The 22,577-nt window shown below is 46.1% G+C and overlaps 1 protein-coding gene across 1 annotated transcript in view; it reads right to left on the bottom strand.

The window, feature by feature from the left end:
• LAMA2 (laminin subunit alpha 2) overlaps positions 1–22,577 on the bottom strand; it is a 500,110-nt gene that overhangs the window by 150,352 nt on the left and 327,181 nt on the right. The window contains exons 24-28 of the mRNA XM_054393014.1: positions 21,105–21,248; positions 16,620–16,799; positions 14,072–14,260; positions 13,736–13,974; positions 3,249–3,366 (exon numbers count right to left, since the gene is read on the bottom strand). Coding sequence (XP_054248989.1) covers positions 3,249–3,366; positions 13,736–13,974; positions 14,072–14,260; positions 16,620–16,799; positions 21,105–21,248 — 870 coding nt within the window. The remainder of the gene's footprint in view (positions 1–3,248; positions 3,367–13,735; positions 13,975–14,071; positions 14,261–16,619; positions 16,800–21,104; positions 21,249–22,577) is intronic.

Genomic DNA, 22,577 nt, shown 5'->3' with positions numbered 1-22,577 from the left:
CTGGTGAGGAGAGGCTGAGAGCCCTGGGGCTGTTTAGTCTGGAGAGGAGAAGACTGAGAGGGGATTTAATAAATGTTTATAAATATCTGAGGGCTGAGTATCAAGAGGGAGGGGAGAGGCTCTGCTCACTTGCACCCTGGGATAGGACGAAGGGCCATGGATAAAAACTCCAGCACAGGAGGTTCCACCTCAACATGAGGAGGAACCTTTTCACTGTGAGGGGGACAGAGCACTGGAACAGGCTCCCCAGAGAGGTTGTAGAGTCTCCTTCTCTGGAGACCCATCTGGATGTGTTCCTGTGTGGCCTATGCTGGGTTCTATGGTCCTGCTCTGGCAGGGGGGTTGGACTTGACGATCTTTGAAAGTCCCTTCCAACCCCTAACATCCTGTGATCCTATGATCCTACTCAGCATGTCTGAGGGCTGGGTTCGTGAAGGACAGGTCCTGCTTGACCAACATGATCTCCTTCTACAACAAGGTGACTGACCTAAGGGATGAGGGAAAGGCTGTGGATGTTTAGCTGGACTTTAGTAAAGCCTTTGACACTGTGTCCCACAGCACCCTCCTGGAGAAGCTGCTTGCTCATGGCTTGGATGGGTTGAGGCATCTATGGGTTAAGAACTGGCTGATCACCAGGCCCAGAGAGTGAAACCCAGTTGGTGGCTGGTCACAAGTGCTGGGGCCAGTTCTGTTTAAGTCTTTATGAATGATCTGGAGGAGGGGACCAAGACACTCTCAGTGAGTTTGCAGGTGACACTAAATTGGGAGGAAGTGTTGATCTGCTTGAGAGCAGGAAGGCTCCACAGAGGGACCTGGCCAGGCTGGATCCATGGGCTGAGGCTAACTGTATGAGGTTTAACAGAAGCAAGTGCCAGGTTCTGCACTTGGGGCACAACAACCCCATGAACACTCCAGGCTTGGGGCAGAGTGGTTGGAAACTGCCCAGCAGGAAAGACCTGGGGGTGCTGGGTGACATGTAGCTGAAGATGAGCCAGGGTGTGCCCAGGTGGCCAAGAAGGCCAACAGCAGCCTGGCCTGGATCAGCAATGGTGTGGTCAGCAGGAGCAGGGAAGTGATTGGGCACTGGTGAGGTCACACCTTGAGTGCTGGGTTCAGTTTTGGGCCTACAAAAAGGACATTGAGGTGCTGGAGCACATCCAGAGAGGGCAACAAAGCTGGGGAAGGGTCTGGAGAACAGGGCTGGTGAGAAGCAGCTGAAGGAACTAGGATTGTTTAGTCTGAAGAGAGGAGGCTGAGGGAAGACCTCCAGAATCATCATCCTTGGAGGTGGTCAAGAAACACATGGACATAACATTCTTGGACATGGTTTGATGGCCATGGTGGTGTTGGCTTGATGGTTGGACTGGATGATCTTAGAGGCCTTTTCCAACCAAAACAATTCTATGATTCTATTTGCAGAATTCTCAGGGTACTGCTCCCTGCTGCATTCACCTAACAGTTGGAGAAAAAGCCATTGGGAACTGCCAGTGCTGCTCAAAAAGTAAACAGTGGTGTTTTGCACACAGAAAGACTGCCAGTCCCATCAGCAAGGGCACAGACAGTCAAAAATATTCACTTCTATTCTGCAGTCACCATAGAATCATAGAATCAACCAGGCTGGCAGAGATCTCCAAGATCATCCAGTCCAATCTATCACCCAGCCCTAAGCCATATTGCCTCTCAAACACTTTCCCTGGTACAGAATCACAGAATTGTCAGGGTTGGAAGAGACCCCAAAGATCATCCAGTTCCAAATCCCCTGCCATGGGCAGGGACACCTCACACCAGAGCAGGTTGCCCAGAGCTGCATCCAGCCTGGCCTTAAACCCCAGGGATGAGTCTTCCACCACTTCCCTGGGCAACCTGTTCCAGTGTCTCACCACCCTCATGGGGAAAAACTTCTTCCTAAGGTCTAATCTACCTCACCCCTCCTCTAGCTTTTGTTCCATTCCCCCCAGTCCTATCACTCCCTGACACCTTAAAAAAGTCCCTACCCAGCTTTCTTGTAGCCCCCTTCAGATACTGGAAGGCCACAAGAAGGTCTCCTCAAAGCCTTCTCTTCTCCAGACTGCACAACCCCAACTCTCTCAGTCTGTCTCCATAGATTTATTCACAAAAACATACAACTTAGCTGATTCTCCATAGGTATTCAGCGGAAAAATATTTATATAAGTAAAAGAGATCAATGTAGTGCATATGTAAGGAGCACTGAGCTCATTTAGATGATCAATATTCTTACCTCAGTGTTCAATGAGTTAGAAATTTACCAAACTTTAACAGTTCAGGACAAAAAGTTCCCATTAGTATCAGTTGTATTTTATTTTATTTTTTTTAATTTAATTTTATTTAATTTTATTTCTTTTCTTTTATTTTATTTTCTTTTATTTTTTTCTTTTCTCTTTTCTTTTCTTTTCTTTTCTTTTCTTTTCTTTTCTTTTCTTTTTTCTTTTCTTTTCTTTTCTTTTCTTTTCTTTTCTTTTCTTTTTTCTTTTCTTTTCTTTTCTTTTCTTTTCTTTTCTTTTCTTTTCTTTTCTTTTCTTTTCTTTTCTTTTCTTTTCTTTTCTTTTCTTTTTCTTTTCTTTTCTTTTCTTTTCTTTTTACTTTTCTTTTCTTATTTTCTTTAATTTATTTTATTTTATTTTATTTTATTTTATTTGTTAATTGTATTTTTATTTTATTTTATTTTATGACACTGTGATTCAACTGCTTCTAAGAATGAAGCAAACTACACTACTTGGACTATGTTCTAGAATTTCTCTTGTCAGCCTGATCCAGTGCTCCAGCACCCTCCAAGCTGAGAATTTTCTCATAAAGTTCAAGTGAAACCTCCTGGGTTCCAGTTTGTGCCCATTGTACCTCATCCTGGGGCAGGACAAGGAGAAATGCTATGAGCTGGAAGAGTGCAGATGGAGACTGGAGATTAGGAAGAAGTTCTTGACAGTGAGGGTGGTGAGACACTGGAACAGGTTGCCCAGGGAGGCTGTGGATGTTCCCTCCCTGGAGGTGTTCAAGGCCAGGCTGGATGAGGCCTTGAGCAAGCTGGGCTGGTGGGAGGTGTCCCTGCCCATGGCAGGGAGGTTGAAACTGGATGAGCTTTGGGGTCCCTTCCATCCCAAACCATTCTGTGAATCTGTGATGGGAGAGTTGTTGCCAGTTAAATGAATTCACTCTCTACTTACTTATCACATCTTACTCATGTGAATGGAGGAGAGAAGGGACAAAGACTGGGTGTCTGATTAGTACTGTACCTCACATGACAGACCAGAATAACCCAAGGGGCAGTCACATTCCTCAATCAAGTAAGCCTGAGGAGTCATCCCAGACACGGTGCCCACTTCAGCAACTGCCATGGAGATCTCAGAAATCCTGCAAAAAAAAAAGCAAACAGCTCTGATGAGACTAGCCAAGCACTAGCCCAGGCCTAGTTAGTTCACCATCTAGTCTCAGAATCTGTTCAAAGTGAATCACATTTAGGTAGTCTTCTGGAAAGTCATGGTCTTCTGGAAGGAGCATTGAGTGAGGTGGGGGTTGGGTTCTTCTCCCTAGGATCAGCTGATAGGACAAGAGGAAATGGCCAGAAATTGTGCCAGGGGAGGGTTAGGTTGGAGATGAGGAAAAATTTCTTTGGTGCAAGAGTGGTCAGGCATTGGAAGAGGCTGCCCAGGGAGGTGGTGGAGTCCCCATCCCTGGAGGTGTTCAAGAAATGTGTGGCCATGGCACTGTGGGACTTGGTTTGATGGCCATGGTGGTGCTGGGTTGATAGTTGGACTGGGTGAGCTCAGAGGGCTTTTCCAACCCAAACAATTCTATAGTTCTATGATTCTAAGCTGAAGTGGGAGAAAAGGTCTTACTTGGCTGATTGTTAAGCTTCTGCATCTGCAGGCAGCGCTTCCAAGGAAACAAAGGAATCACCACCACCTCCAGTCTCATTTTGTGTTTCTAGGCAATAGCCAAACTGCCTTTTCTCTTCTCTTTCTTTATTCTCCTTTCAGCCAAACTATTAACAAAAGCTCATAACTGATTCTTCATTTGGAAGGACTCATTAAGAAATTGAAGTCACAGACCAAATGTAGTTCCAATTCATGACTCTCAGAGGCTGGGCAATAATATTGTTGACTAAATGAGCTTTTAATGAGGCAACTATTTCAAAAAATGAAATAAAATCTATCCTCAGCAACTAAAGCAATCTAACAAGCTCTAAAGTAGACTCCAAAGACATTAGACATTTGCTTTTTGAGCAGGAATTTTAAGATCTATCTTTGAACATCCTTTATTTTTCCTTTAATTTTCCCTTTTCCTCCCTTTCTCCCCCTTTTTCTTTCCTTTCCTTTTCTCTTCCCATTTCCCCCCCTTTTTCTTCTACCCCCTTTTTCCCCTTTTTTCCTTTTCCCCCCCTTTTCTTACTTTTTTCCCCTTCTCCCCCAATTATTTCTTTCTCCCCTTCTCCCCCACCCTTTTACCCCTTTTCCTTTCCTTTGCTACTTTTTTCTCCCTTTCCCACGTTTTTTTCTCTTCCACCTTTCCTTCTTTTTCTCCTCCCCCCCCTTTTTTTCTCCTTTTCCCCCCTTTTCCTTTTTTCTTTCCCTCACTTTTCCTTTTTCCTTTCCCTTTCTTTCCCTGTTGTCCTTTTTCCTCCTTTTTGCCTAACTTTTCTTCCCCCCCTCTTTTCCCACCTTTTTTCTCTTATCTTTTTTTCTTCTTTCACCTTTTGTCCTCCTTTATTTTTTCTTTTTTTTTCCCTTTCCCCCCCCCCCTTTTCTCTTCTTGTTTTTAATTTTTTCCCTTTTGTCCTCCTTTATTTTTTCTTTTTCCATTTTTTCTTTTTCCATTTTTTCTCTTTCCATTTTTTCTCTCTTTTTCCCTTTTTTTTCTCTCTCTTTTTTTTTTTTTAATTCTTTCCCCTTTTGGCCTCCTTTATTTTTCTTTTCCCCCTTTTTTTTCCTCCCCCTTTTTTTTCCCCTTCCTCACAAGCATTTAACCACAAACCCAAACAGTTTAAAGCACACAAGAAATCCTACTACAGAAGCCATCTCTTAATATTACAAAGGGACATCTTCCATGGTAGGACTTCTTCCATTTTAAATTCCCAATCCTTTGTCTGATTGTATCAATAACAATTTTCTTGCCTTCCTGACATTCCAGCATGGATGCTGACCTGCCAGATAGGGTGGAGTACATCATGGTTGAAGACAACAAACATTACAGCTAATGAAATTACCTATTTTTTATTAGTTACATAAGATATATATGGATTAGAGATGATATATAGATATGTATATTAGATTAGAGCTATATGATAGATGTATATTCATAGAATCATAGAATCAACCAGGTTGGAAAAGACCTCAGGGATCATCAAGTCCAACCTATCACCCAGCACCTCATGACTAACTAAACCATGGCTCCAAGTGCCACATCCAAGCCTTTTTTGAACACCTCCAGGCACGGGGACTCCACCACCTCCCTGGGCAGCACATCCCATGGACAATTACTCTTCCTGGGAAGAACTTTCTCCTCACCTCCAGCCTGAACCTCCCCTGGCACAGCTTGAGACTGTGTCCTCTTGTTCTGGTGCTGGTGCCTGGGAGAAGAGACCAACCCCCACCTGGCTACAACCTCCCTTCAGGTAGTTGTAGACAGCAATGAGGTCTCCCCTGAGCCTCCTCTTCTCCAGGCTAAACACCCTCAGCTCCCTCAGCCTCTCCTCACAGGGCTGTGCTCCAGACCCCTCCCCAGCCTCCTTGCCCTTCTCTGGACACGTTCAAGTCTCTCAATGTCCTTCTTAAATTGAGGAGCCCAGACCTGGACACAGCACTCAAGGTGTGGTCTAACCAGTGCTGAGCACAGGGCAGGATGACTTCCCTGCTCCTGCTGGCCACACTATTCCTGATGCAGGCCAGGATGCCATTGGCCTTCTTGGCCACCTGGGCACACTGCTGGCTCATGTTCAGCTGCTGCCACCCAGCACCTCCAGGTCCCTTTCTGCCTGGCTGCTAAATATTAATATTAAATATATAGAATTAAATAGATATGTATATTAGATTTATACTTCATCCTGGTACCCACAATGCTGGTCTCTTAACTTCTTTATTCTTTGTTTAAATCAATGCTATGATCTGGAACCCTTTGGCTGCCTTTGAGGAATGAAAAAAAAAGGGTAGAGGAATGGAAATTGTACAGCTTGACTGTAATGCCAGCCTAAGAGAAAGCAGAGAAGAATTTGTGCCTGCCTAAGCCAAATAAATGCTGCTAATGCTGCTAGAGTCTTTCAGGGAGTCCCTGTGCACAGGGATAATGCAGAGGAGTTCACACAACTGTTCTTCTCCTCTTGGAGGAGAAGCCAAGAGGGTCAAAAGCATCCTGGGAGGTGCATTAAGAAAAGTGTGGCCAGCAGGTCTAGGGAGGTTCTCCTCCCCCTCTACCATGCCCTAGTGAGACCACACCTGGAATACTGTGACCAGTTCTGGGGTCCCCACTTCATGAGAGACAGGGATCTGCTAGAGAGAGTCCAATGGAGAGCTATGAGGATGATGAAGAATCTGGAAGATCTGTGTGATGAGGAAAGGCTGGGAGCCCTGGGAATGTTTAGTCTGGAGAAGAAAAGGCTGAGAGGGGATCTGATCAATGGTTACAAATATCTGAGGGGTGGGGGGCAAGAAGAAGGGTCAGGCTCTTTGCTGTGGTGTCCTGGGATAGAAAAAGGGGCAATGGATACAAATTGGAACCCAGAAAGTTCCACCTCAACAGGAGGAGAAACTTCTTTGGTGTGAGGGTGCTGGAGCCCTGGAGCAGGCTGCCCAGAGAGGTTGTGGATTCTCCTTCTCTGGAGACTTCCAAGACCCATCTGGAGGTGTTCCTGTGTGACCTGCCCTGGGTGATCCTGCTTTGGCAGGCGGTTGGACTGGATGATCTCTGGAGGTCCCTTTCCACCCCTCCCATTCTGTGATTCTGTGTATTTCTTCTTGCTCAGTGTCTGTTCATCTACTTCCAGACTTTGATTACTGAGTGCTGATCCTCTTCTGCACCAGCAAGAGGGACAGGATGACTGTAGGAAAAGCAAACGTCCACTGATGAATCAAATGAGAGGTTTGTGACTCAGCTCAGATGACCAAACCTCTTGATACCTTGTGCCAAAGGAAACCCTCAAATCACAGAACCACAGAATGCATCGGGTTGGAATGGACCCTCAAAGGTCATTGTGTCCAACTCTCTGCAGTCAGCAGGGACAGCTAACAAGTGGAGCAGGCTGGTCAGAGCCCCATCAAGTTTCACCTTGAATGACTCAAGGGATTGGGTGTCCTGGGCAACCTGTTCCATTATTTCACCACCCTTATTGTGCAGAACTTCCTCCTGATATCCAACCTAAATCTACCCTGCTCCAGTTTCAAACCATTGCCCCTTGTCCTATCACTTCAAGCCCTTGTAACCAGGCCCTTCCCAGCCTTCCTGTAGGCCCCCTGTTGATACTGAAATGGTGCTCTAAGGTCTCCCCAGAGGCTTCTCTTCTCCAGGCTGAACAGCCCCAGCTGCCTCAGCCTGTCCCCATAGCCGAGGTTCTCCTTCCCTCTGATCATCTTCATGACCTCCTTTGGACCTGCTCTAGCAGGTCCTGTGTTGAGGGCCTCAGAGCTGGACACAGGACTTCAGATGAGGTCTGCTCTGAATGGAGCAGAGGGGCAGAATCACTTCTCTTGACCTCTTGACCACACATCTTTGAATGCAGCCCAGGCTGCCACTGGTACTGTGGGTTGCCAGTGTCCATTGCTGGCTCCTGTCCAGCTTCTCACCCACCAGCATCCCAAATTCTTGTCTGCAGCGCTGCTCTCAGAATGAGTAAGTAACTTAAACCTTGTGCTCACTTCTTACTACCTGAAGGAAGTGGTTCAATGGAGCAGGGAAATAGAAGCAAAAGCCCCAAACAAACAAAGCCAAGTCAGAACAAGACAATAAAGGAGTGCAAACCCCATCAGATCTGCTCTGCCAACATAAGCCTACATTGAAATCTCCATACATTTAATGGAAAACCAAAATGAAATCTGCCTCCTCATCATCTTCGAAACTGAGGCAATGGTCTGTGTGCTGCAAAAAACCTATTTACAGGCAGGAAGCTGTATTTACATAATAATGCTCTGTGGGACCACAAATAATGCACTGTGGAACCACAAAGCTACCTGTTGTTTGTGTAAAAATGTTACTTAAGGAAGGTCAGGCTTGGCTGGTTCTTGGAACATGCCTAACAGGCAGCAGTCTAACAACTGCTACCTGCCCAGTGACAGAGACATTGCAATCATTCACATTCCAATTGAAAGCACACTTCCAATTCAAACTCATTTATTATCACAGCCCAGTTGCCTGAAAAGCAACCCCCAAAATCTGATAAAAGAAACGTTTCAATTCAGAGTGGTGAATGTGAAAATGAGGGCAACAAAATGAACAATGCAGGAGAAAAATGTTTGGCTTTGGATTCTGAGCAGAAATCCTAAATCACCAGCAATGCTGCAGCTCTGGAGCACAAACAGCACTGGCACTGCTGCTGAACTACAGAGCTGATGCAGTCCTACAGCTAGAACCAGGCCATCTTGATGCTTCCAACTGCTGCCACTGCTTTGCCTCTGTTCTAAAATGCTTTTCCTGCAGCTTAGCACTTAGCTGCAACTGAAATTAAAGCACTATGGAGAATCTTAAACGTTTTTAAAAGTCTTCACATATCAGAGCAGTCTTGAGCAGAAGGTATTTGGAGTGTCAGTTGGTGACAAACTCCCCAGGAGCCAGCAATGGTCCCTGGCAGCCCAGCAGGCAGCTGTGTGCTGAGCTGCATCCAGAGCAGGGAGAGCAGCAGCACAGGGAGGGGATTCTGCCCCTCTGCTCTGCTCTGCTCACACCCCACCTGCAGCACTGCCTCCAGCTCTGGGGCCCCCAGCACAAGAAGGACCTGGAGCTGCTGGAGAGGGTCCAGAGGAGGCCACCAAGATGATCAGAGGCTGGAGAACCTCCCCTATGGGGACAGGCTGGGAGAGTTGGGGCTGTTCAGCCTGCAAAAGAGAAGGCTCTGGGGGGACCTTAGAGTAGCCTTCCAGTACCTGAAGGGGCTCCAGGAGAGCTGGGGAGGGACTTTTGCCAAGGGCTGGGAGTGGCAGGATGAGGGACAATGGACTGAGGCTTGAGAGGGCAGATTTACACTGAACATTAGGAAGAAATTCTTTAGAGTTAGGATGGTGAGAAACTGGCACAGGTTGCCCAGGGAGGCTGTGGTTGCCTCCTCCCTGGAGGTGTTCAAGGCCAGGCTCGATGAGGCCTTCAGCAACCTGGGCTGATGGGAGGTGTCCCTGCCCAAGGCAGGGGGTTGGAACTGGATGAGCTTTGAGGTCCCTGCCAACTACAACCATTCTATAATTCCATGATAATGTTTTTCTTTTCCCATCCACAGTTTCTTTTGCTTTATACTTTTTCTGCTATGCAAAGTCAGGTAGATAGAGAAGCTTTAGTTTAGAACAAAGCTGATGTATTATAAGTCACATAAGTCAAACACATGTTTAAAGTTGAGTATAAATATTGTCTTTTTGAGGGTCTCAGTCTATTTTTAATAAAAGCCTTCAATTCTTATGCAAGCTAATATTCCACTAACCTTTAAAAACATTTGGGGGGGATTTCTTTTGTGGTCTTAAGCAAAACTTTCCCTGAAATCATTCAAGGTGCTAACTTGAAAAAAAAGAATAATATATTCCTGCTGTTTATTTCCTACTTGATGCCTCAGATGCCATGTGCTGAATGTTACCTGTGTAAATGGACAGATCATTAAAATCTACTGTAAAATATCCACCTCCAATCTAAAGTCCCTCAGTATATGCAAGGTACTTCAGATGGACAGTTACCAGACAGAACAGAGGAACTATTTTTAAAGTTCTGCTCGCACATAAAATGCTACTTCTGAAATGCAATGCTGAAAAAGTGTATTTTGGTTAGAATCACAGAATTGTTTCAGTTGGCAAAGCCCTCTAAGATCATCCGGTCCAACCACTAACACAACATCCTCATGGCTACTAAACCATGTCCCCAAGGGCCATGGCCACAGGTTTCTTGAACACCTCCAGAGATGGGGACTCCACCACCTCCCTGGGTAGCCTGTTCCAATCCCTGACCATTCTTGCAGCAACCAAATTTTTCCTCATCTCAACCTAACTCTCCCCTGGCACAATTTCAGGCCATTTCCTCTTGTCCTATGAGCTGATTCTAGGGAGAAGAGACCAACCCCCACCTGGCCCTGACCTCCTTTCAGAGAGCTGTAGAGGGCAATGAGGTCTCCCCTCAGCCTCCTCTTTTCCAGTGTAAACAATTCTTTAAGTGTCACCTTGCAAACTGCCCCTGAAACAGGGAAGTCCTCCTCTGTCCTGTGTCATTACCAGGGAGCCTTGATGAAGTGGTGGTGTGTGACAGTGCAGGCTTAGGGCAGTCACAGTGCCCAGTGCTGCTCAGAACAAAAGCATGCAAAGGGACATTTGTTTTCATAGTTTACTCCTGATGCCTGAGCTGAGGTAGGAATCAATTTTTGCTTCCATAGATGAACTAGGATCTGTAGTGTGGGGTGGGAAGGGAAGGGAAGGGAAGGGAAGGGAAGGGAAGGGAAGGGAAGGGAAGGGAAGGGAAGGGAAGGGAAGGGAAGGGAAGGGAAGGGAAGGGAAGGGAAGGGAAGGGAAGGGAAGGGAAGGGAAGGGAAGGGAAGGGAAGGGAAGGGAAGGGAAGGGAAGGGAAGGGAAGGGAAGGGAAGGGAAGGGAAGGGAAGGGAAGGGAAGGGAAGGGAGAAACTGACACAAATGACGGAGCTGCTGGATTCCCCCACATTAGACAGTTTCAAGGCCCAGCTTGGCAGGGTGCTGGGCTATCTCATGTAAACTATATTCTTATCCTGAAAGGTTGGACTAGATGATCCTTGAGATCCCTTCCAACCTGGTATTCCATGAATCTATGAATATGCTTCTCAAATTTTTATCTTGCACTGGAGTTACTTCAGAACTCTTTCCAGGGGAATTCCCTATGCTTGTAACACAATATCCTAAGTGGGCTGTGCCAAAAATAAATGAAATCCATGCAAAACATTTCTGGCATCTGCTGTTAACATTCAGCATCCAGCAGCCAGTGCATGCTGGCTGAATATCTGTCTGGAAATCATATACTTGAAATAGAGGCAAGAGCAGCCACAACAGCCACACACTGCTGCAAAGTTGCATGCTATCTGCCCCTACTATTCACCCTCAGACCTCCCAAAGGTCATGTTTTGACAGATCTATTTGTAACCTAGAAATCTAGAGATGATTTTAGCCCATCCCTTGTATGGCAGAATCATAAAAAGAACCTTGGAGATCTCTGGAGTTTACCTCCAGTTATTCCTGTGTCAAAGGCTATTGTGAATTCATTACTAAAAATTGTGAGGAATTATCTGTGTCACCTAGTCAAGCACTTCTTTACTCCAGGAATGTTTTCTCTCATGCCTAATGTGAATCTTTCCTGCTGAAGTTCAAGCTCATTTCTTTTTTGGCTTGCCCACCATAGCAACAGAGAACTGAATCACAATCACAGAATTAACCAGGTTGGAAAAGTCCTCTGAGATCACCAAGTCCATCCTATCACCCAGCATCCTCTAATCAACTGAACCATGGCACTGAGTGCCTTATCCAGTCTCTTTTCAAACACTTCCAGGAATGGTGACTCCACCACCTCCCCAGGCAGCCCCTTCCAAAGATTCTGAACTGATTCCTTTCCTTCTGTTGGTGACATTTTATGCACCACAGGGCAATTTCTACTTTCTAAATACATCTGGTTCTTTATATCTTATCTCACAGCTCACAGAAGCAGAATCACAGAATGACTATGGTTGAAAAGATCTTTAAGATCATCGAGTTCAACCATGATCTAAGTCTACCAGGGCCACTACTTCACCATAACCTTGAGCACCATATCTGGGTGACTTTTAAATACATCCAGGGATGGGGATTTAGCCACTTCCCTGGGCAGCCTGCTCCAGTCTTTGAGAACCCTATAACTCTTTTTTTTTTTTTTTTTTTTCTTGAATTCCAGTATCCAAAGCTTGATGCTTAGACTTTACTAGTGCTGAGTGGAAGTAAAAAACTTTTGTGGCACTTGTCAATCCACATCTGTTCGTGCATGCAGCTAGAATATGAGCATTTCTCAACAAGAATATCATTAATGAATCCAGATGCCCTGGTGATGTGCTGTAGACAACAAACCCCTCTGCAGGTAACTAGGCAGGTGTTCCTTGTGTGGTCAATTGACTACTCCTTTCAAACTGTAAAACCTTAGAGTTGACCTTTAGATTGCAGTAGACTTCTGTATTATTCCTCCCACCTTGCTCTCTGATCTCCACTTCAAATTTAGTGTTACTTTTATTTCATCATCTAACTTATTAATGAATAAAATGAACAGAACATGGTGATTACATCTGCCCCTAGTATATCTCATTAAATAGCAGGCTGAGGGGAGACCTCATTGCTCTCTAGAGCTCCCTGAAAGGAAGTTGCAGTGAGGTGGTTCATCTCTTCTCCCTAGTATCAGAGGACAGAAGGAGAAGAAATGGCCAGAAATTGTGCCAGGGGAGGGTTAGGTTGGAGATGAGGAAAGATTTCTTTGATGCAAGAGTGGTCAGGGATTGGCACAGGCTGCCCAGGGAGGTGGTGGAGTCCCCATCCCTGGAGGTGTTCAAGAAATGTGTGGCCATGGCACCTGGGGACATGGTTTAGTGGTCATGCGGGTGTTTGGTCTTAGGTTGATGGCTGGACTGGATGATCCAACAGAAACAATTCTCTGATTAAAGGAGCACTCTTTTGTTTTGGACTTTGTACCTAATTTCCCACTTGCAAGAGAAAATTGCTTCATATGGTAACATTTATATTTTATTACCACATTGTGTTTCCATAAAGGAGACATTTATTCAAAAAATTACTTTGGTTTTGTTTCAGGATGTGCATGTTTACATGTGTTCTCTCTTCCAGGATTCAGAAAAACAGAGGTTTGGTTTGAATTTTCTATGGATTGGATTTCTCTCTCCTGCATTTTTTGCTATGCTGAACTCAGAGAATCAGAGAATTGTTTCAGCTGGAAAAGACCTCTAGGATCATTGCGTCCAACCATCAACCTAAGTCCCAACACCACCATGACCACTAAACCATGTCCCCAGATGCCATGGTCACACATTTCTTGAACACCTCCAGGGATGGGGACTCCACCACCTCCCTGGGCAGCCTGTTCCAATCCCTAACCACTCTTGCAGCAAAGAAATTTTTCCTCATCTCCAACCTAACCCTTCCCTGGCACAATTTCAGGCCATTTCCTCTCCTTCTGTCACCTGATACTAGGGAGAAGAGAACAACCCTCACCTAGCTCAAGCTTCCCTTCAGGGAGTTGTAGAGAACAATGAGGTCTCCCCTCAGCCTCCTCTTCTCCAGGTCTCACAGCTGTTCCTCCCCAGCCCTCTTTCCCAGCTTTGTTGCCCTTCTTTGGACACCTCCAGCACCTCAATGTCCTTCTTGTAGAGAGGGCCCAAAACTGAACCCAGTATTTGAGGTGTGGCCTCAGTAATGCCCAGTACAGGAGACCATCACTGCCCTACTCCTGCTCCCAGCAAGTGGTTATAGATGATGTTATGACTAAAAATGCTGCTGGGAATAGCTGGGAGCTCTGTCAGGTTATCTGTCACTACTGCACTATTTCATGAAGCTCTTACCTGCTCTGCCTCATGATGTTGCCATGAGTAGCCTTAATAAGAATGTAATGGACATCATACAACACATTCAGGAAGTCCTCCCGAGACACAGCTCTGCTTGCTCTTGGGTCATCTCCATAATGTCTCCAGGTGACATCTGTGTGGGACTCTGTCCTGTTGGCACCTGGCTCATCGTGGTGGTACTCCCAGGGCGCAGCATCTCCGACTCTTTGGTCACCACCATAGTATTGCCAATCGTGCTGAAAGACAGCCAGGCAGACCCAGAGTATTCACAGCACCAACAAGAACCACAGGCTTGAGTTCTAGGGAGCGGGGAAAGAGCAGCTGGTACATTACCTCTGTCATCTCTATCTCATGCCTTGTCAGCTGCCCAATGAGAGGGGCAGCCACATGCCGGACGATGACTCTGGTGTGGGTTGGAGGTCCCCCCCTCATGATGACTTGTGGGTAGTAGGTAGTGAACCCTGTCTCTTCTCGTGCTTCAAAGTAGATTGCATACTTCAGTTTCCCTCCATAAGCAGTCAGCTAGCAAAGCAAAACACAAAGGACAAAAAGAAAGCTCAGTTTCAGTTAGCTAAACAGAAATTCCTGGCCAAATGTAGGGGCTGGATGGACCCAACACCTGTGAGCAGTCTAATGAAGGTGTCCATGGGAGGAAACAGCAATGCAGCAGAGCAGCCAGGCTGGTGAAGGGCCTAGAACACAAGTCCTGACAGCTGAGGGAATTGGGACTCTTTAGTCTTCAGAAGAAGTGGTGATGGGGTTGTTTAGTCTGGAGAAGAGAAGGGTGAGAGGGGATCTCATCAACAGGTATAAATATCTGAGGGGTGGGTGTCAAGTGGAGGAGGCCAGGCTCTTTTGGGTGGTACACAGTGATAAGACAAGGAACAATGGGTTCAAACTTGAACATAGAAGGTTTCAGATCAACATGAGGAGAAACTTCTTTACAGTGAGGGTGACAGAGCCCTGGAGCAGGCTGGCCAGGGGAGTTGTGGAGTCTCCTTCTCTGGAGACTTTCAAAACCCTACCTGGATGTATTCCTGTGCAGACTACCCTGAGTGATCCTGCTCTGGCAGGGGAGTTGGACTCAACGATCTCTGGAGGTCCCTTCCATCCTCTGATATACTGTGATCACCCTTTACACCTACCTCAAAGAGCCTGGAGTGAGGGGAGTTAAGTCTCTTCTCACATGCAGCAAGTGAAAGGACAAGAGGAAATGGCCTCAAGCAACAGCTTGAGGTTCAACTTGGATATTGGGAACAGTTTCTTTCCAGTCACCATCCCTACAGGTGTCTAAAAGACATTTGGATGAGGAGCTCAGGGACATGGTCTGAGCTGTCTAAAGAGAGATGTTAGGTTCTGGTTGGACTTCATGATGCTAAGGTCTTTTCCAAGCAGGTGATTCTGTGATTCTATGAAAGATCAGGCAATTGTTCTTTAAAACAGAGAGAAACAAAAAGTTACAGGAGAAGAGGAGGCTCAGGGGAGACCTCATTGCTCTCTACAACTACCTGAAGGGAGGTTGCAGCCAGGTGGGGGTTGGGCTCTTCTCCCAGGCAACCAGCAACAAAACAAAAGGACACAGTCTCAAGCTGTGCAGGGGGAAGTTTAGGATGATCTTAGAAAGAAGTTCTTCCCAGAAAGAGAGATTGGCCATTGGGATGTGCTGCCCAGGGAGGGGGTGGGCTCAGCATCCCTGGAGGTGTTTAAGAAAAGCCTGGTTGAGGCACTTAGTGCCATGGTCTGGTTGATTAGCTAGGGTTGGATGATCAGTTGGACTTGGTGATCTTGGAGGTCTCTTCCAACCTGGTTGATTTTAAATTAATGCAGCTTAAATTTTCAAATAACATTTTTATGAGAGAATGTGTCCTGTGGAAAAATACTCCATGTGACTGCCTGGAAATACCTGGTTTTAAGTAGTGTTTATGTAACAGAGTTGTGAGTTTCCATGATGATGGAGCAAATAAAGTTTAATAATGGAATGGCATATATTGACTTTTGAAGTGCATGCTCAGTGGAAGGAAAATGTGCAAGGTCCTGCACCTAGGTCCTAGGTCCTATCAAGGTCAACCTTTGATATCAGTCCAGGCTGGGGGATGATGGGATTGAGAGCAGTCCTGCAGAGAAGGACTTGGGGGTGCTGGTGGGGGAGAAGCTGGACAGGAGCCAGCAATGGGCACTGGCAGCACAGAAGGCCAAGGGCAGCCTGGGCTGCATCCAAAGCAGTGTGGCCAGAGATGGATAGAGGAGATCCTGCCCCTCTGCTCTGCTCTGGGGACACCTCACCTGCAGGGCTGGGTCCAGCTCTGGGTGTCCCAACACAAGGCCATGAACTTGATGGAGTGGGTCCAGAAGAGGCCACAAAGATGATCATAAGGATGGAGAACCTCCCCTGTGGGGACAGGCTGGGAGAGTTGGGGCTGTTCAGCCTGGAGAAGAAAAGGCTCTGGGGAGATCTTAGAGATGCATTTCAGTATCTATAGGGGACCTACAGGAAGGCTGGGAAGGGCCTGGTTACAAGGGCTTGAAGTGATAGGACAAGGGCCAATGGTTTGAAACTGGAGCAGGGTAGATTTAGGTTGGACATCAGGAGGAAGTTCTGCACAATAAGGGTGGTGAAATACTGGAACAGGTTGCCCAGGGAGGTGGTTGAGGCCCCATCCCTGGAGATGTTCAAGATCAGGCTTGATGTGGCCCTGAGCAACCTGCTCTAGTTGGAGCTGCCCCTGAGGACTGCAGGTGGGTTGGACAAGATGCCCTTTGAGGGTCTCTTCCAACGCACTGCAATCTGTGAATCCATGAGAAAAGGCATTGCAGAGTACAAATGACAAACCAGAAGAGATCTGCAAATCCATGTCAGTGGCCAGTGGAATTTTATGTTTACCTTTCGTCCCTCAAACTGCTCTGGAAGTCTCCAGTAGACAGGTTCGGAGCGAAGCTCCCTCATCACCTGCTCGATGTCTGCTACTATTTCAGGAGGCTGGAATGCAATCCCTGTGAGGGTGCTGCCCTGCAGCTTCTCATCCACCAGTGGCAGGACCGTTTGCTCTGGCTTCAAGGTTACCTGTACAGATTCAAAACAAAGCAAGAAGAAAATCAAGTCTGGTTTTCCCCACAAAGCGTTTCAATCCTAACTCCTTTAAAAATATATATATATATTTCTAGGTGATTTCATTTCACATCATGAGCAGCTTTGTCACCAAACTGTCTGACTGCTCCATCAGGTGTAAACAGTGATAATAATGACTTCTCCTCAAGCCTTTTGCACCTTGTTGTCACGTTAACAAAGAACATGTTAGCACTGGTTAAAGGTGTTTCATCAGCAGTCTCCTTCTCTGGAGACTTTCAAGACTTTCAAGAGCTAATGGGTGCAAACTTCAGCATAAGAAGTTCCATCTAAACAAGAGAAGGATCTTCTTTACTTTGAAGGTGGCAGAGCAATGGAGGAGGCTGCCCAGAGAGGTTGTGGAGTGTCCATCTCTGGAGACTTTCAAGGCCTGCCTAGTTTGTGTTCCTGTGTGACTTGCCCTAGGTGATCCTGCTCTGGCAGGGAGGTTGAACTTGATCTCTGGAGGTCCCTTCCAACCCCTACCATTCTGGGATTCTGTGAAGACCTATCTGGATGTGTTCCCTTGTGACTTGCCCCAGGTGATCCTGCTCTGGCAGGGAGGTTGGACTCAATGATCTCCAGAGGTCCCTTCCAACCCCTACCATTCTGGGATTCTGTGATCAGCAAGTGGTCTCCAGAATGCTACTGAAGAGATGTTGCTGGTCCTATTTCAGTCCTGGGTCTCTTCTGTTCAGATTGAGAGAAATCTATCTGAGGCAGAAGCACACTTCTCACCAACACTTATTACATACCGGTGGGGCTGTGGAAGAGAGTGCCTGATCCTTTGGGACTTTTAAGCAATATTCAAGCTAAGTGTTCTCCAGGTAATATGCAGAGAGTGAAGGCTTAGGTTTTCTGTAACTCTAAATTCAGATTTAATGAAAAATACAAGTAGGTCACTTAGCTATTTGTCATTTTCTTAGACTTGTTGAAGGTGTCTCAACAGCATGATGCAGAAATCATTATATGAAAAACTGTAATAAGAGTCTTAGTAATTCTGTGCTGATGAAAATATCACAGGAAGTGAAGGAACAAATGCAAGAGACTGGAATCAAAATTGCTTTTCCCCCAGGAGTGAAGAGAACAAAGAAAACAAATGCAGAGTCATGTCCCTAACAGTCATCCCATCAGCAGATATGGATCAGGTACTAAGGAACCAACCAAGCCCTGCACTGGGCTTTAAGCATCTTGGTATTTCCATCTACAGCAGCATCCGTGGACTGATGAAGCATTCCTAACACTGCCAGCCCTGAGTGAGTTGCTGTCACCATCACAATTTCCTGTTTATTACATTAGACATCAAGAAATGCTGCTCTGCTCTTGTGAGACCCCACCGTGAACACTGCCTCCAGTTCTGATGTCCCCATCTTAAGAAGGACATGGAACAGTTGGAATGAGCCCAGAGGAGGACACACATGATCCAAGGGCTGGAGCAGCTCTGTTATGAGGACAGGCTGAGGGAGCTGGGGGTGTTTGGCCTGGAGAAGAGAAAACTTTGGGAGGACCTTAGAGCTCCCTGCCAGTACCTGAAGGGATCCTACAGGAAGGCTGGAAAGGGACTTTTCATGAGGGTGTCTAGAGACAGGACAAGGGGAATGGTTTTAAACTGAGGGAGAGTAGGGTTGTACTGGATCTTAGGAAAAGTTCTTCAGTACAAGGGTGGTGAGACTCTGGAATAGATTGTGGCTGCCTCCTTCCTGGGGGTATTCAAGGACAGGCTGGATGAGGCCTTGAGCAGCTGAGTCTAGTTGAGAGGTGTCCCTGCTGGAGCAGATGATCTCTAAGGTCTCTTCCAACCTAAGCCATTCTATGAGTCTATGAAAGTGGTCAACACATTGGAAGTTCAGACCAGTCTTGCCTTATATATATAAATATATACATAAAAGACAGGATTTACTTGATTAAACATCTCTAATATTGTTTGAAGCACCTGAGCTTAGCTGAAAGAGAGAGCATCTGAAACAGCCACCACCAGCTGGCAGAAGCCATTCTCACTCACTTTAAAGCTCTGCATCAACTCTGAAATAGAGCAGAGCACCAAAAACTAGAGCAGATGTGGACATACACTTGAAGGAATTAACAATGAGACACAAAATAATGAGGAGGTTTTAAACAATGTTGTACCTGGGGGCTGCTTTGTGCTGCCACAAAGGTCAAAGCACAGTTTTCCAGGACTGTTGGTGTCATGGAACTTGATTACATTTTATGACTTGTCAACCTTCCCCAGCCTTTCATCTCCAGCCTAGTGACATGTGATGGGCAAAACTCAAATCATGAGAAAAACTGGCTCAGGTCAGGATGAATCATTTAATTCACTGGGAAGGCAGAGAGGTGCTAGTGGATTGGCCATGGAAATGATGAGCAGCTCTGCTATGAGGCCAGGCTGAGGGAGCTGGGGGTGTTCAGCCTGGAGAAGAGAAGGCTCCAGGGAGACCTTAGAGCAGCCTTCCAATATTGGAAAGAGGCTACAAGAAGGATGGAGACTGTTTGCAAAGGCCTGTGGTGATAGGACAAGGGGCAATGGCTTCAAAGTAGAGAAGAGGAGATGTAGATTGGATGTTAGGAACAAATTCTGCACTAAGACAATGGTGGAACACTGAAACAGGTTGCCCAGGGAAGTGGTTGGGGCCCCATCCCTAGAGATATTCAAAGTGAGGCTCAACAGGGTTCTGTGCAACCTGATCTAGTGGAGGATGTCCTTGCAGAGGTGGTTGGACTGGATGACCTTTGGAGGTCCCTTCCAATTCAGACCATTCTATGATTCTGTAATTCTATGATTCTGTGACTGGGCAATGGAGGGCAGACTGAGTGTGTTCATATTACTTTAAGCCAGAGATGTGAATTCTTTAGTAAGAGGTCGCACCTTGATTTCAGCCTGAAGTCTCCTTATCCAGTTGATGCTTGTGCACAAGAAGTCAGAGGGCTTGGGCTGATTTCCATTAGGCAGACATTCCCCCTCTGGTTGCCATGCTTTCTAGCAGAGCTATGGGTGGCCAAACAAGGGGGCTGGACCAGTCATTTTCCATCAGAATCAGCTCCTCCAGAATGTACCTCAGGAGCTGGCATAGCAGTGACAGACAGCAGTGGTCTCAATGTGAGTTTTGTGCTCATTGTGCAGATAAATGGAGGCATCCAGCCTGCCTTTATTGGTCAGTCTAGCACAGGTCTCTGGGTCCCACAAAAGGGTATAGAGCTCTTTGTTTACAGAACCACAGAAAATTAGGCAGTGGAAGATGATGAGATCATCACATCCAATCCCCCTGCCAAGGCAGGATCAGCTAGGGCAGGTCACACAGGAACATATCCAGATAGGTTTTGAATGTCTCCACCACCTCTCTAGGCAGCCTGCTCCAGGGCTCCAGCACCCTTAAATCTCATGCTTAGATGGAACTTCCTATGTTCAAATTTGTGCCCTTTATCCCTAGTCCTGTCCCTGGGCACCACTGAAAACAGACTGGCTCCCTCCTCCTGACACCCACCTTTTGAGTATTTATAAGGATTGATGAGATCCCCCAACAGTCTTCTGTTTTCCAGACTAAAAAGCCACAATTCTCTCAATCTTTCCTTAAAAGAGAGATGCTCCAGGCCCCTAATCATCTTTGTGGCCTTCCATCCCTCTGACGGCTTCGCTTCTACCCTCCCACTCCTGGATTTAAATAAAACTTCAATAAGCTCTTAAAAAAAAATAAATGAAAACAACAATGAAGAGAAACAGATCAATTGAACCACGGGAAATGTCTTCTGGACAACAAGCATCTGGGACCCTTGGACACACCTGGGTAAACTACATTTTCCCTTACACTGGACAATCTTAAGACTCAGCTTGACATGGTGCTAGGCCAGCTCATTTCAGCTCCACTATTACTTAGAAAGGTTGGACCAGATGGTCCTTGGGGTCCTTCCAAATGGCATTGTGTGATTCTGGGAAGCCGTGTATTGTGTAGCAGTGATTATGTCACAAGGCAGTGGTCTGTGTAATTTCCCCACACGACCAGCTTGCTCCCTCCTGGTTTTTAATAGCTTTCCTTCAGCTTGATGCCAGCTATCATCTCACTGCTTTTCTTATCTGCTTGCTTACTTCTAATGCCTTGACCCTGATTGTCTAATGGAACCTGCTGCTCTCTCCACTTCTACAGGCTATAGAGGAAAATGATTGCTTAAATGTTTGGCATTTCCTAGCTACCTCTCAGTGCCTGCCTAAAAGATGCCAGCAGGAACCAACATTATCACATTACATGGCTCAGCAGTTCCCCTACTCACCCACATGCGCACCAGCCCCCTTGCCTCGCTGCACTGCGTGGTAATGCCAAAGCAATAGCAACTGCTGCAGCCAAGGGGGTTTCTGGCAGAGAGACCAAATGTACCAGGCTTGCACCTGTCACAGTGGACACCTTCCACGTTCACCTGGAAGAGAAAGAGCATTTAAAAATAATTAGAATAATTGAAAATGTAAAGGCAAGGTTAATTTTGACCTAGTAGTGAGAAAAAGAAAGTCACTCGGGAATGAGAGCAGCAGTGTGCAGAAAGGAATAAGAACCATCACAAGGAAACACCCAAGGAATAATAACATCACAAGGAAACACCCAAGGAACTTTCCAGCTTCTTGTCATGTGTGTATGCAAACACACACAATTAATTTGAGGCATTTGCATTTGTATCCACCGAGAAGCTCTGAGCAAGGGATGCTGGTGTCACACTGACAGTTGTAAGCACAGAAAATGCCACTTTGGGCCTGAGGTGCTCAATAACTGATTGATAAGAAAGAAAGAAGTCCTTCTGAAACTGGCAGGGTTAATCAAGCCTTTTGTTTCACAGGAATTAGAACGTTTAAGGTGGAGCACTAAATGTTCTTGCTGTGTGAAATGGATTTTAATGGAAAGGCTGCAGAGAAAAAGCTTTCCCCTCCCCCTGATTGTTTTCCACATGACTGAACAAGATTAACAAGGCTGAAATGTTTCACTGCTGTAATGGCAATGCTTTTATTTGCACTTTTCAATTAGTCCAAATAAAAAGCTACACCAGATAGGGCTTAGATACACAATCATTTATGCAGAGCCTTTCAAACCCATTTCACACCGAGACCAAGGCTTTTGAAAAGAAATCACCAATCTGATAGCCCTGGTTGGCTTTTCCTATCCTCCCCCCTCCATTTTTTCTCTTGAGAGTAATGTGAAGAAGCCAATCTAAACCACAAATTCAACTTCCCAAAGCTTATACAGGAAACCAACATTATCCCAAAGGATTTAGCACTTTTAACCCTCATTTCCACACGTAACTGGCAGCAAATACACATTATTTAGCTTAGATTTTCATAGAATCATAGAATGGCTCAGATTGGAAGGGACCTTAGAGATCATCTACTCCTGGTCCAGAGCTAGAAAGTTTGTGAGCAGACTGAAGGTTCTCTTTCTTTGCAGGTATGAACAGTGGGCATCTTCCTACTGGAAGTACTCCACCAGATATCTGAGGAGACTTGTTTTGTCCCTTGACTCTTGAGTGTCAGATGATCAGAGGGCTGGAGCACCTCTCCTCTGACAGGTGGAGGGAGCTGGGGCTGTTCAGCCTGTAGGAGAGAAGGCTCCAGGGAGACCTCAGAGCAGCCTTCCAGTATTTGAAGGTGGATAAAGAAGAGCTGGAAAGAGAATTTTTAGAAAGGCATGGGGGTGAGTAACAGCTTCAAAGTGGAAGAAGCTGGATTTAGGTGAGACATTAGAAAGAAATTCCCTTTGAGGC

The sequence above is a fragment of the Indicator indicator genome, chromosome 27 (assembly GCF_027791375.1).
Source record: "Indicator indicator isolate 239-I01 chromosome 27, UM_Iind_1.1, whole genome shotgun sequence".
NCBI classification, from domain to species: domain Eukaryota; kingdom Metazoa; phylum Chordata; class Aves; order Piciformes; family Indicatoridae; genus Indicator; species Indicator indicator.
The sequence above is the reverse complement of the archived record's forward strand: the minus strand, read 5'-3'. Positions and strand labels throughout refer to the sequence as shown.